We start from the raw sequence: 14,133 nt of genomic DNA, 5'->3' as shown, positions 1-14,133 counted from the left end.
CACCCCTGATTTAGACCAGAGATGCCCAAACTAGGGCCCATGGGCCAAAGTTTTCCCATGTTAACCTTTGATTTGGCCCACCATCCCATCTGAGAAGAGATTGTCATGTCTAATTTAACACCACCTTCTTTTTGTTTGTTTTATTACTACGCTACAAAAAGCAAACTGAAATCAAATGTTTCAATTAAATGTTGTATATGAATCTGATTTTTTAAATATTAAGACTGTGACTCAATGGAATGAAGGCAATCTAGAAATCTGGAAAACGTCGACCAAATCAAGGCAAAAACATGTGCTTCGTTGAACTCCATTCTGTTATTTTTAATATATATTTAATATATTTGTTTGTTTTTAATATAAAAAGTAGATTATATTATTGTTATTGTTAATATTATTAAATAAATTAGGAAATGATCCTTAGTAACTTTAACAAAGTTTGTTAAATTTACCTTCGGCCCACAACCCTCAATCAAGTTGGCTTTTTGGCTCTTCATAAGAAAAAGTTTTTTATTAAAAAATGGGCTATATGCAGAGCTAAAGCTTTTTAGTCAATGATGAACTTCCGGTGAAAGGTATTTGTGACTATTTTCAATTTCGTAAGATTCCTAAACAGCATCAATGTTGTAATGTAATTATAATACATTCAATTAAATCGACTTAAGCATTCATTTGGTTGTTAAAGCGTAAACAGAGACGCAGGCACCATCATTAGCAGCAGGCTAGCGCAGAAATTCCATTGAAAATACTGGGGTAAAATTAATTTCCATATTTTAAAGACATGATGTGGAAAAATATTATTTAATGTAGTGCTTCTTGCTTGATCTGAAACCCACTTTATATTGTATCTCAGCCAGGCAGCGAACATTGCTGTTTTTTTGAAAGAAATCAGATCTTAAACGCTGCGGCCCTGGGGCTGGCTGACTGAATTTAAAACACCCTGTTCATATTCCCCATTGAATTATTGACCGTAAACACATTATTCACACACATTTCCAGGTGTGCGTTACAAATTTGCATTCTTTAATCTTAAACCTGTGCTATGGGGACAATGGAAATGGTTTGGAGAAAATGCAGTAAAAGTCCCATGAAATTAAATTATAGTTTTTATTAGATGTAAATATTTACATGACATTTACATCTAAAATAAAATATGTTTTAATTTCATGGGACTTTTACTGCATTTTCTCCAAACCATTTCCATATATATAAGCTGTGTGCTCTAAAACAATGACACCATTTGCGTTTAGAAGATATAAAACTGAAATAAAGGTGTAAAGCTTGTAGTTTTGTCACTCCCGCATAATAATGGATCAAAAGTAGAGCTGTGCAAATAATTGAAATCGAATCGCAGTCGCAATTTGAAACGTTGCGATTAGTTAAATCGCAAGAGGCTGTGATATGAAATATATATGTATTATTTAATTTCCCCCACCCAGAGCAAATGCGTGACTGTCATCTGTATGACAGTCTTACTTTCCAATTGAGTGAGCACACTTTCGTTCTGCCCAATCAGAATTGCGCAACCGAACTATGCGGAACGCCCACAATAGAGGAAAAAAGAAAACAAACAGGACGCGGATAAGTGGAATAATGGCGTCTGCTGCTTCAGAAGCATTAATAGACAAATTAATATAATAGAAAAACAGGATATCTGTAATATAGAAATATTTTGGTTTCAAAGTCACAGACATCAAACAAAAAAAGGTCACTTTTAAGAGCTGTCGCAGAATTGTTGCCACGGCTTACAGATTATTGAGCTGGAGCTTGACTACAAAATGAAATCGCAAATCTAATTGCAATCACAATATCTGTCAAAAAAAAAAAATAATAGCACAGCCATAATCAATGGTTTTGTTCACATCACCGACTGGCAGAGCGGTGATAAAACAACACGATTGGCTGTTTTTTTAAAGGGGAGGACCTATACTATTCAACTTTATTGTCATTACACATGTTCAAGTACAAGGCAACGAAATGCAGTTTAGGTCTAACCAGCAGTGCAATAGCTGCAAGTGCAGGATACAGGTATAAGTTATAAAGTGCAGTTATAGAAAAACTATGGTGATATTTACAGACGGATGTACTATGAACATTATATACAGGTGTATTAGCTATGAACATATTTACAATAAATGAATATATGTACAGGACGCTATTAATAATCTGAAGTGTGCAGATAGATAAACATAATTACAAATGTCCATGTGTTGTGGGTATGTACAGTTCAAATAAGTGAATCAGTGCAATGAATATGTGCAAACTTTAAATGTGCAAATGTTAAATAGTGCAGTGATTGTGAGGAGTATAAGTTAGAGGAGTGGGGGGGGGGGGTGTATTGGAGGGGCAAAAGAGTCAGTGAGGGGCAGAGTTCAAAAGGAAGTCAGCTCTGGGGAAAACGCTGTTCCTCAGTCTGCTGGTTTTTTGTCCGGGGGAGCCTAAAGCGCCTGCCGGAAGGTAGGAGAGAAAACAGTATGTGAGCAGGGTGAGAGGTGTCCTTAAGAATACTGCGTGCTCTGCGCAGACAGTGTTTCTTCTGTCCTCAATAACTGGCAGTGTGGTCCTTGTGATGCGCTGGGCAGTTTTCAGCACCCGCTGCAGTGCCTTACACTCAGCAACAGGGCAGCTTCCATACCAGACTGTGACGCAGTTGATCAGGATGCTTTCTATTGTGCAGCGGTAGAAGTTCACCAAGACTCCTGATGAAACTGTCTATACTATGTTCCACTCTCTCTTCATGTTTTGGTTGAGATTACTTCAAACATTGAATAAAAATCCATATTTCAAAGCTCTTCATGAGACTTTTAAATGTCAAATAAATTTTATAGTTGTAAGTGATTATTAAATGTATAATATTATTTATTAATATTATTTATTAGTAATATAAAAAAACATTTAAGACTATAAACCCTATTAATTTAATTTATTAATAAAACTTTGTAATCATTACTATAAAAAAATGTTTAACCAAATAAACGTTTAGTGTTTTAGACCAATTTAAAGGGGTGGTCCAGACTATTTTTAAGGCTTGGTTGTGTTTATAAGCTGCAATGTGTGCTCATGCTTACTCAGCTAATGTGAAAATGACTGTCATTATTTCTAGTTCCTCTGAAAGGACCGCCCTCAAGAGGCTCTGATTTGTCAACTAACATAATGTGCTGTGATTCGCAGATCGGCTCCACTTCATGAACATACACCTACAAGCGCTTGCTTTTGTGGTGTGTAAAAAGTAGCTGAATCAGACAGAAAATGAAAAGGACACAGCTGAACCTCACGCCTGCTCTCTAAAATAAAATCTGACAAGTGTCTTTCACATATATTCAGAATATAAGCGAGTGTAAGTAACATAAAAAGTTCACACATCTTTCGTGAGTTCGTTATTTGAGATGTAGAATGCAGGGGAAGCGGCCTCATAGAGAAACACTGTAGTGCTGGTGAAGACTGTGGGTGTTTACAGCGGTTTGACGGATAAATATGAATTTGTGGCTAAATTGTTAGCAGTACCAAACAGCATTTCCTGTTGTTTACATCATTGTTTATGTTCTCGCTACAACATACTGTTAACGCTAGAAACTGTGCATGTAATAGATACAGTTTAACAAATAAAAACACTTACAGGATGTGGCTCTCAATCCACAGCTTCTTTGGATGAAGGAGTTTTTAAGCTGAATCCATCCCTGAACGAGGAGAGATTCTGGAAGCTGTTCTTTGTCAAATCCTAGATGTGAAATGCAAAATGCTATATTTTTTTATTATAATTCTCTTGAACATAATTAAAATTAAACTGTAAGCACTTCTCTCATTGTGTCGTGTCCTTTGGAAGCCCAAATACAGAAACAAAACAAGCTCTGTCTAAATAGCAGCAGTTGGCATTTTAGATTTCTCTGCTATTATGTTACAGCGCCTCTGGCCACGCCCGTTCGCCGCGTGGGGTGTATGCACGTGGTAAGTGCGCGTAACCTGAAGTTTGTGATCTCGCTAACCCGGATGTAATTTTTGTAGTCTGTAGGCTTTGCTAAGCTAACTTTGTAAAAGCCTGTCTCCCTTTGCATTGAACTTTGAGCATATTACATTCAGAGATGTTGTTTATGTTCACACAGCAACATTACACATCAACTAAAGTTTAAAATATGATATCGTAGTGGACCACCCTTTTAAAATATTCATTTAAATGATTAATAACCTAATCTTTACATCAAATACATTGATTGATGATCAAACATAGGTGTCCATGACACCTAAAAGACTGAAAAACACCTTTTTATGCATAAGAGCACAACTAGGAATAAATTGCTAGGTAGCTAATTTGTTTTAGGACAAGGAAAATCAGTTGTAAACATCTGGATCATTTTAACCCTTTAACTGCTTACTCTGCCAAACGGTTGACCATATTTTGACTGTTTTAAATAAGGACAAAGTCATTTAAAGAATGACTGTTTGAAATAATGGTTTACAAATAAATAAAGCGTAATTCCTGTTGCACTACTACACTTGATTCTGGCTTTAATGTTAAAAAAATAAATAAATGTATGGCATACTTCAACAAATACAGACAATTTAGTATTCAAAAATGTTTTATTTTGATAGTTTCTAAATAAAATGGACTTCATATTTTCATAGTATATGCATTAAATCCAGTACTTTTACCATAAACTGACATATCAACCATTTGGTAGAGGTTCATATTTTAGAACTTATGGGTGGGGGGGCATTGAGCGTGTTAACTAGCGACATTAGGAGTTAATTTTTTTTTTTTTGGTAGGGCAGTTGAATCTGCATGTGAAAGCAGCTGCAGATATACACAAAAATACACAAGCCTCACACATTCACTTGTTATTCTCTGTATTTATTAAAGAACTTCTAGCTAATAAAAACAGAACATCAACTCAATTTCCTTCAGTTTTTTTTATTATTATTTGTACATTCTGCACATTCATAAAGAAAATAATCCAAAAACAGAATCTTTTTTCTTTTCTTTCAATCGGTCTTCAAAACTAAAACATTAAAATAATATTTAAAAGGCCTCTTGCTATTTTTCTCTATAAAGGTTAAAGTTTTTCTTTGTCCGATTCACAGAGATAAACAGTAAACAACTTCATAAGACCAGGGGGGGGGGGGGGGGGGGGGGAGTGGAGAACAGACGAGGTGGAGATGAGCTGAGGATCTACAGTGTGATTCTTCGCAGTAGTCATATTAATTAACTCAGATACTATGAAAAATAAACAAAACTTTAGCAAGATCAGCGTCGACAGCAACACTGGCTTCTGTTTGTGAACAATAGTGGCCAAAACACCCGGGTTGGGGAATTTAACATCAGGAAATATATATATATTAATCAAATCTGGATACAAGCGATACAAAGAAAACAATATATATATAAAAAAACTATTTCAAGTCCCATAATTACACACTGAATTAGCTACCCACTCGCATGAAGTGGCACTAGTTAAACTATATATAGAAATTCAGATCTGGGTAGAGAGAAGGAAAATATGATTCATATTCAGTCTCTTGACTTTGGTGTTTGAGAGCTTTAGCAAAGATCAACACGTATCCATGTTCAACTTCATTAGACTAGAAACAAACGACATTCAACAGTCCCTTCATTAGCTTTAGGTCTGTTTCACGTCAGATTCGTGGGAAGAGTTTGTTTTTGATCTAAATCAGAGCTGAATGATTAAAGGTGTGCATTACTACTATTAAAACTAAATTAAATGATAAAGGGACTGTTCACTTGATTAGAAACGCTCATTTACTCACCCTCATGTCCATTTAAAGGGTCAGTTCACTCCAAAAACTAATACTTCCTCATTTACTCTCATTCAAGCAGGTCAAAACTTGCCACTAAACTTCTGGTGAACACAAAATAAGATATTTTGAAGAATGTTGGAAACCAGCAGCCATTAACATTTATAGTCGGACCTAAAAATGACTATGGAAGTCAACATTCTTCCTATGTGTTAAACAGAAGAAACTCAAGCAGGTTTGGAAGATGAGTAAATGATGACAATTTTTAGTTTTATGTGAACTATCCCTATCTATGACCGTTCTGTGAAGCATAATCAAACATTATTCGCAGTTAAAGGGGTCCAGTTTGGCGTTGTATAAAGCATTCATCAAAACAAATCTGTTGTTCTTCAAATAAAGCTCATACAGGTTTGTAATGACATGAGGGTGAATAAATGAAGTTTGTGTTTAGACTTGTGTTGCTGTGTGAAATGGTGGTCCTGTCGACTCTGATCTTCCATCCTCTCTCAGTGTCGTCTGTCTCTGGAGGTGCTGTTGTGGCTCTGCGATCGTCTGTTGCCCGCTGCTGTGGTGGTTTTGGAGTCACGTTGGCCTCTGTGCGCATCTTTCCTCTTGTCCGCCTCTCTTCCTCTTTCTCTCTCTCCGCCCTTCGCTCGGTCTCTCTCTCCTTCAGTTGGACGTCTGGGAACTCCTGCTCTTGTTTCTGCCGTGTTTCCTCCCTCTCGGTCACGGCCTTTTGCTCTCTCTTGCTCTCTTTCTTTTCGTTTTTTGTCCTCTTCCTCAAGGATTTCCTTCCTCCTCTTCTCTCGCTCCTTGATGCGCTCTGCTCGCTCCTGATCTCTCTGTGTTGCCTGAGGAGGGAGAAGAAAAAGAAGCTAAGATTAATGACCCAGTTTACTCAACTCAAGTGTTTCCAAACCTTTAGGAGACTCTTTGTCAATTGGTTATGGGTTTACAAAATTCTTGAAGTGACCATGTTCAGTTTTGGAGAAGTTAGCTTTAGCTGAAAAATAACGCTAATATTTGTTTTGTTCTGACAGCATTATTTAATTGCAAAATAAAATTGGAATTTAAAGAGTAGTTTTTAGATAAATGTGTTCATGTTGTGATTAAAAAATATTTGTTATCCCACTAAACTCCCAAGTTAAAACAGTTTTTAGAACTTTTGAAGTTTTTACAACAAAACAAAAGTTTTACTGCAAATTAAGAAAAACATAATTGGTCTTAATTTTTTTTTATAGTTGTGTACATTTATAAGTCATTCTTATCTATGTGGGTGTTGGGTAGGTATGCAACGATTAACCGATTTTACTAATAACCGTGCTTCAATTGGTCACGATTAATCAAAGGCTAATCAATACTGTTTCTGTATGGAACAAAACTGCTGCAACAAAAAGTTACACCAACTGTGCACTAGTTTGTTCTGAGCTTGTACACTGGTTTATGGCTGAAGCTATAAAGAGCCGTTCACATGTCGCGTCTTTTGCACGCACATGTTTGTTACTCTTTTCTTGTGCGCATATGAGTTATGTGCATACGGCATGATGCGCTCACACTTTCCAGGTGAACCTAGTTAAAAGAATGCCGCAAACGCACCACGAGTCACGTGACAAGAACTGACCGGTCAGCTTCATACTTTGAGAACACACATTTTTACTCCAAAAAGAAAAAAATATATATAAAAGGAAAATACCAAACAAGTTCATAATATAGTTGAACAAAAGTGCCGTTCAGGCAGAGGGTCAGCAGCCTTTGACTACATTTGTTCTCTTTAAAAGGGAAACACTTGGCTAATATCTTAGATTTACATTAGACAAATGTTATTTTTTTATTTATTCTTATTTTTATTTATTTATTGTTCTGTAATTTATTTTCAGTGTAAAACTATTGTTTAAATGCCAAAAACACTTTACTTATTTTTATTATTATTTTTTGCTTATTTTATTATTCTTAGTTACTGAGCCGCAATAAACAGTATATAACACTATAACAGTAAATAACACTATAAAATTTAAGTTCATAAGTAATTTTCTAAACTAGAAGTGTTTTGAACTCAAATGCATAATCGTGATAACTGTGATTATTTCTCAGACTATAATCGTACACCAAAAATCTATAATTGTTGTATCTCTAGAATTGGGTAACAGCATGCCATTCAAACTACTTTTGACTTCTACTCAAAGAACAAAAGTAACTTTGCAGAAGTTTTCTCAAGATACTGAATTTTGGTACCAATCGGTACTGAAACTTTAAAAATGTCCATTTGACATTATAGCAGAACTGACTGTGATTGGCTCTGAAATCTTTCACTTTAAAATTATATGACCAATTTGTACCGAAACTTAGTACAAACACTACTTTGCAGTGAGTACAAAAGCACATAAAAAAAAAAAAAATAGCAAAAATAAGAAGTGATGGTTGTACAGAGTGAATTAGCACCTAGAGGAACTGACCTGTTCATCTGTGAGGGGTAACCAGTATATACAGGGAGCTGCTTTAGTTTTGTGGAAGAGGTCATCGAGAAGTTTAACAGGAGGCTCTTCTGGTTTTTCTGGAAAATAAAAGTAGAGATGATGTCATATCAAATCCAAGGCTGTTACTCAATACACGTTCTTCAGCGATTTTGGTTCCTTGTGTTCTCATGTTACGTCATCATTAACTGCCAAAGTTCAGTTCCAATGCTCAAGACCGCAAGAAACCACAGATTTAGCCTGAAAGTTCCTGGATGCGTTCTTAATATCGAGGATGCACAGATGCAGACTTGGGCACAAAACTCACTCTAGAAGTCCCAGAAGTCATTACAGCTGAATAAAGGAGAGGGGAAGCACAGCATTTTATATGGATTCATATTAGATTAAAGTTCAGAGATAGAACTTATTTATCTCAGGAGTTTCCCTAAATGAGACTGTGAAAATAAACATTGACATGAAAATCTTAATAAAAGTATAAACACATTAAGGGTGTTTATCTGCTGAAATTCATATTAAAATCGGTTTTATTTTTATTGTTCACAGTTTATTTGCTAGTTTTGTGCATGTTATATATATTGAAAAGGGGAAAACAGAAAATTGTTGTATGAATACTGAAATGTTTAAATGTATTAATAATGCGTAAAGATCATGTGACCATCAGGAAGAACGCAGCATCTCATTTCTCACAGGACGCATTCTCTGTTCTTGTCTCCAGAGTTCGTTCTTCCAAAGTAACCTGGCAAGACCAGTCTTCACAAGAACCCAAATCCATTCTCTACATTCTTGGAATTGAGACAGCCTACATGGGGGGGGAAAGTGAATAGAGTAAACCAAAGTGGTTGTTCCTCACCTTTCTTTTCAGTCCTCTTCTCTTTGCTCTTGCCTCTCTCTCTGCGTCTTCGCTCCCTTGATCGAGACCTTCTCGTTCGGTCTCGCTCCTCCCGCCCAAAATCCTTGACTTTATCCCGATCCCACTCCCGCTCAGAACGGGTCCTCTCTCTCCTCTCCATGGCCCTTTCTCTCTCAGCCCACTGGTCTCTGACAGCTGAAGAACCTCCGTCTCGCTCTCTCTCTCGTTCTTTCTCTTTTTCATGGTTTGCAGGAGGGACCGGTGGATGAGCGGCAGGAGGCCGGTTGGACGCTCCTGTGACTTTTGGGTCATGACCTACACCCGCACGTTCACCGGAGATCAGACCTTTGTGGAAGTCCAACTGGAGACACAAAAGTATACAAGATGATGAGAAGTCAGATTATAGGATGAAAATAGAGACTACTAAAGAAAGCAGCTTAGGAAAATGGTCCAGACCTCATCCTGGTCACTAAAGTCCACACGTAGTACTTTGGGATTGCTTGCTGGCCATTTCACACCATGCAGTGCTTCTCGGGTGGCCACTGCTTCCTCTACAGTGGAGTACTGATAGACAAGATCACAGATTTAGTTCCAAACTCAATTTAAAACCATCTTTTTTTCCATCTGTCAAAAAGTTAATAATAGTAATGATGTTCTTACTGTGACATAGCAGTGAGATTTAATCTTATCGATCCAGAAACCCTCCTCCACCATAGTGCCAGTCCGATTTAACAATAACTTCAGCTGCCCTAAGGTGAAAGGTCGCACCTACGAAACAGTTCAGATAAGGGGTCAAAAAAGCATTAAAATAAAATCAAGGCCCTGTTTATACCTGGTTATAAGAGCCATTCAAATCCATTACTTGTGTTCAGATGTGAGACCTTTCCTTCTAATTTGATTATGCTTTACATGAGGGACACTTTAGTACTGAATGACGCAGCTTACAAATCAACAGAAAAGCAAGCAAAAGCAACAATGTCCTTTGTAATCCATGATTTAGTAAAACAGTGAAGTACAAATTATTTGAACATCCATAAGAATCACATTTGATTAGCTGGTAGAAAACAGGTCATTTCTTGATGTTTGAACACATTCGACCATGTATTTAGCCAAATGAATCTATAAACAAGTTCAAAGGTGGACAAACTGAAAACATTTTAGACACCTTTATTTAGCATTAGACACTTATGATCGGATCAAAAAATTCAATAGCACGTAACAATAAAGTTGTATTAGTTCATGTGTTCATTTAATAACATGAACAATACATCTATATAATTAATAAAAGTTAGGGTGCTTTCACATCTGTGGATTGATTCTCTTGTTCCGAAAGAGGGCTTAAAATTGTTACATTGTTGCTCTATGTTCTTGGTGCGGTTTGCTTTCACACGGCAAAGTTTCTAAATGGACCTAAATAGCTAAGACAAGTCATGTGAGAGTAAACTCTACTCACATTAGTCAGAGTTTCGCGGTTTATTTTTCAGATTCCCACTCAGCTGTCATGAGTCCTTATTTTAATTTATGACGATGAGCAACAAGACAATGTAAGTGAAAAGCTGCGTTTTCATTTTGAATGGTGATACCCACAGACATCGTCACCAAGTATAAATCAGAGGTAAGACGTTCTCAGACATAGCAGTTGGCTTATGCATTATAGGCTTTACATTATAGAGAGCAAAGAGCAAATAAACCAAGACTGCTGTTCGGTCAATTTTCCTAACGGATAAAACTGCTCTTGTTAATAGTTCAGCATGCTTTCACTTTCATATTTGACTGGAATTACATCCATCCCTACTCATAATTCTCTTTTCATATAGCCATATGCCCATTACATATCCATAATACACTGTTATATAGCCTGGCTCGAATTGTATTGCTTTCTCACTACAATCGATCCGCTCCAGAGTTTGTTTCAATCGAGCAGAGACCACCTCATTCAGGTGATCTTGGACCAATTGTTTTGACTCAGATCCGAGTGTGATTGCTGGATTCGCATATGCCAAACGAACAACGCCAACTGGGGAAACGAGACAGGTTCCGTAACAAAAGTCTAAGTGTGAAAGAGGAGTACATTTTGTGCAAACTCCAGTCCACATCTGAAATTAATGCAATCGTACCAAATAACAGAAGTGAACCGCCAACTGTACAACCAGGGTACCCCCGGGATCCTCCAAAAGAAATTTAAAGCTTTAAGACTTTAATACCATTTCAAATTAAATTCAATGCCAACTTCGTACCCATTCCGACAAAAGTATGAGGGGAAAATGTCAAATCTGTATCAATTTTGAACCCTAGAAAATAATTATGTACAACTGGGCTATTTGAATTAAATAAAACATTTTCAATTATCAGTTATATTTAATACATGCGCAACAGAGTGGTCCTCCACCCTGTAGCGAATATGAAGGTCCAACTGCTTGCTTTGTCAACTTATCGAGACTCTCGTCAAACATGACCACAAACCCGTTGGACTTATTGACCTGATCAGTCAGTTCTTTAGTAATAAAAGGAGCCAAACCTCTGTAATGTTCTCATTCGATGTGTAAGAGTGGTGCTCAGAGATTGCCTGCAGAGTTGGTGTTGAGCCACAGTACGATAGGATGTTCCTCGACTGTGGTGGCAATGCTTCTAATGTAGAAATTTCTTCATTACTGATAGCCAAAGCTGTTTCAGTTACTGAAGAGGTCTCCGGTGCACAGAACTGCAAACTAGGTGGTTGGTGCTGACGAGCAGTACTACACGCGTTGTGTTTGGCACCCCACATATGGGAGTGCAGTGCCGTAACACCCATCGTTGCTAGCTTAAAAGATTTCCGACACCAACAGCAGTAGCTGTCGCGGTCATTTCCTGGCACAGGCTTGACCCAAGCGTAATTCGGATTCCTTAGCCACAGCGGATTACACAGACACTTTCCCATTTTAGCTGACAAACTAGGCTAGCGACGACCTTGTTCAGTACCTCACTTCCCTAGTAACCATAGTATCAGGTGTGCACGCTTTCTGCAATGACATGGAGTGCGAGGTGCACTCAACGTTGCGCTGCAACTTTTAATAAGCCTACATTATTAACAGTTAATTTTGTTATGGTATGAACTTAATCCTAGGAAAGGTAAAAATAAATGAATAAAACAAGACCTTTGTAGCGAGACCTTTTGTATACATTGTATACCAAATTCATGGCTATTAAGGCCTTAATTTGAGATTATCAAACTAAGATATTTTCAATGCTCTTAAGACCCCGTGGGTACTCGGACAACAAGCTTTGGTTTTTATAACGTTCATTCATGTGTGCATGTCTGCGTACCACTTACCTTGGCGACAAGCTGGACTGAAGCAGTGCAAACAGTGATAAGGTCGGCTTGTGTCCACCAAAAATAACTTCTGCAGACATCGCATGATGTTCTGAACACTTTAATATTTTTTTTTGCAGCAGATAAATGCAAGTGGCTCTCTGTATTTTGGTTTTGGTAACAAAATTGAATCAATTGAATCAAGTGTTAAAGAACCCTAAGACATCCCTATATTACAGTGAGCAGTGATAAAGCGCCTACCAGGTGGAGAACATGTATGATGTTGGAGGTTTTTCCACGAGGAGGAGAAAGCTGGCGGCCCGTCCGTATGGGGTCATCGATAGTGATGGACACACCAGACTTCTGCTGACTGATGGAGCGCCTTACTAAAGAATCACTGGGTGTGACTGAGAAAGAAAAAAAAAAACTTGATTTCTGAAAATCTACCCAAGCTATTTCTTAAAATGTGGAAGAATAATCACCTTTTTGGGAATCACATTCTGGTGTGTCCACGCTGGCATCAGGGGAGCTCTCCTGTTTCCTAGCTTTTTCCTTTTCTTCTCCTGGGTGTTTCTGCTCCTCTTCATCATCATCCTCATCCTCATCCTCCTCGTCCATTTCTTTCTGCCCATTCTCATGTCCATCAGATGGAACAATCTATACAAAAGTTTACAGACATGTATATAAAGAAATGTTTGTAATCTGTGCAGTACTGTGCAGCAGTCTCCTGCATGTCTGACCTGTGTTACTGTGCGTCTGATCTTCAGGCCCTGATCCTCCTCCGGTTCCTCTCGTTCACGAGGCCCAGATGAGTCTTCATCCACAGAGAGACGGCCCTCATCTGGGTGCAAATCCACTACTGCCTCCTGTAGAGGCTTGATGTCTGGAATTAATGTCTGTGAAAAAGCAAAATGCATTAAAGTATGTACAAATACTATGATGCAGAACTATTAAAAGCTTCTAAACCTTTTAAATTCGTACACAACTTCAGCAATGATACAAATGCAGTGCATGATACTACAAGGCTAGTTCTCTATGGCCTGTATAAATTCTATAAAGGGACAGTTGAGTGCCATTGAATGACTAATGGTTAATGAATATGAATGTTTATGAATGCTGTGTATTTTGAATTGGAGTTAATTTGACTGCCAGATTACTACCACACTTAACCTAGATTACCTTTATTCAAGCAGTCAAAAACAGGCAGTAATTCATAATGTGTCTGCTATTTGGGAGCAGTCTTGGGGGATTTACCTTCAACGACTCAGTGGTGATGCTGATTGACGGTTTCTTGGCTGTGACTGCAGTACTGGAACCCCACCTTCTCTTCCTGCTGGCTCCCCCCACAGGCTCTGACTCAGATGATGCAATCTCTGTTTTACCTAGTGGGAAGAAAATGTTAATCAAAACACTGCAGTTTAGATACAGATGCAGCTGTAAATGACTTGTGGAGGAGAATAGTGATGCATATACTCCTATAAGCCTTTTTCACTGGAATGGTACTGCAACTAAATTTACTTTAGCTACTTTAAGCACGCAACAATTAAGCTTTAATGCAATGATCAAAAGTTGAATGAACCTTTAACGTGTTCCATTAGGCCAGTCATTCTCAATTCCAGTCCTCAGGGTCCCCCTGCCCTTCACATTTTGTATTTATTTCTTAACACACCTAGTTTAGATCAACTTATTAACAGAGAGATCCATGAAATTATCCTTGTGTCAAATAAGAAAGAGATACAAAATGCGAGGTGAGGACTAGATTTGAGAAAAACTGCATT

At 37.6% G+C, this 14,133-nt stretch overlaps 1 protein-coding gene across 1 annotated transcript in view; it reads right to left on the bottom strand.

Moving 5' to 3' along the window:
* Window positions 1-4,887: 4,887 nt before the first annotated feature.
* The window catches only part of acin1b (apoptotic chromatin condensation inducer 1b), a 30,719-nt gene continuing 21,473 nt past the window's right edge, over window positions 4,888-14,133 (bottom strand). Inside the window, exons 9-17 of the mRNA XM_056461295.1 lie at window positions 13,610-13,737; window positions 13,096-13,251; window positions 12,838-13,012; window positions 12,617-12,762; window positions 9,727-9,834; window positions 9,523-9,630; window positions 9,067-9,427; window positions 8,199-8,296; window positions 4,888-6,596 (exon numbers count right to left, since the gene is read on the bottom strand). Coding sequence (XP_056317270.1) covers window positions 6,252-6,596; window positions 8,199-8,296; window positions 9,067-9,427; window positions 9,523-9,630; window positions 9,727-9,834; window positions 12,617-12,762; window positions 12,838-13,012; window positions 13,096-13,251; window positions 13,610-13,737 — 1,625 coding nt within the window. The 3' untranslated portion in view covers window positions 4,888-6,251. The remainder of the gene's footprint in view (window positions 6,597-8,198; window positions 8,297-9,066; window positions 9,428-9,522; window positions 9,631-9,726; window positions 9,835-12,616; window positions 12,763-12,837; window positions 13,013-13,095; window positions 13,252-13,609; window positions 13,738-14,133) is intronic.

This window comes from Danio aesculapii, chromosome 7 (genome assembly GCF_903798145.1).
Source record: "Danio aesculapii chromosome 7, fDanAes4.1, whole genome shotgun sequence".
Taxonomy (NCBI): domain Eukaryota; kingdom Metazoa; phylum Chordata; class Actinopteri; order Cypriniformes; family Danionidae; genus Danio; species Danio aesculapii.
The sequence above is the reverse complement of the archived record's forward strand: the minus strand, read 5'-3'. Positions and strand labels throughout refer to the sequence as shown.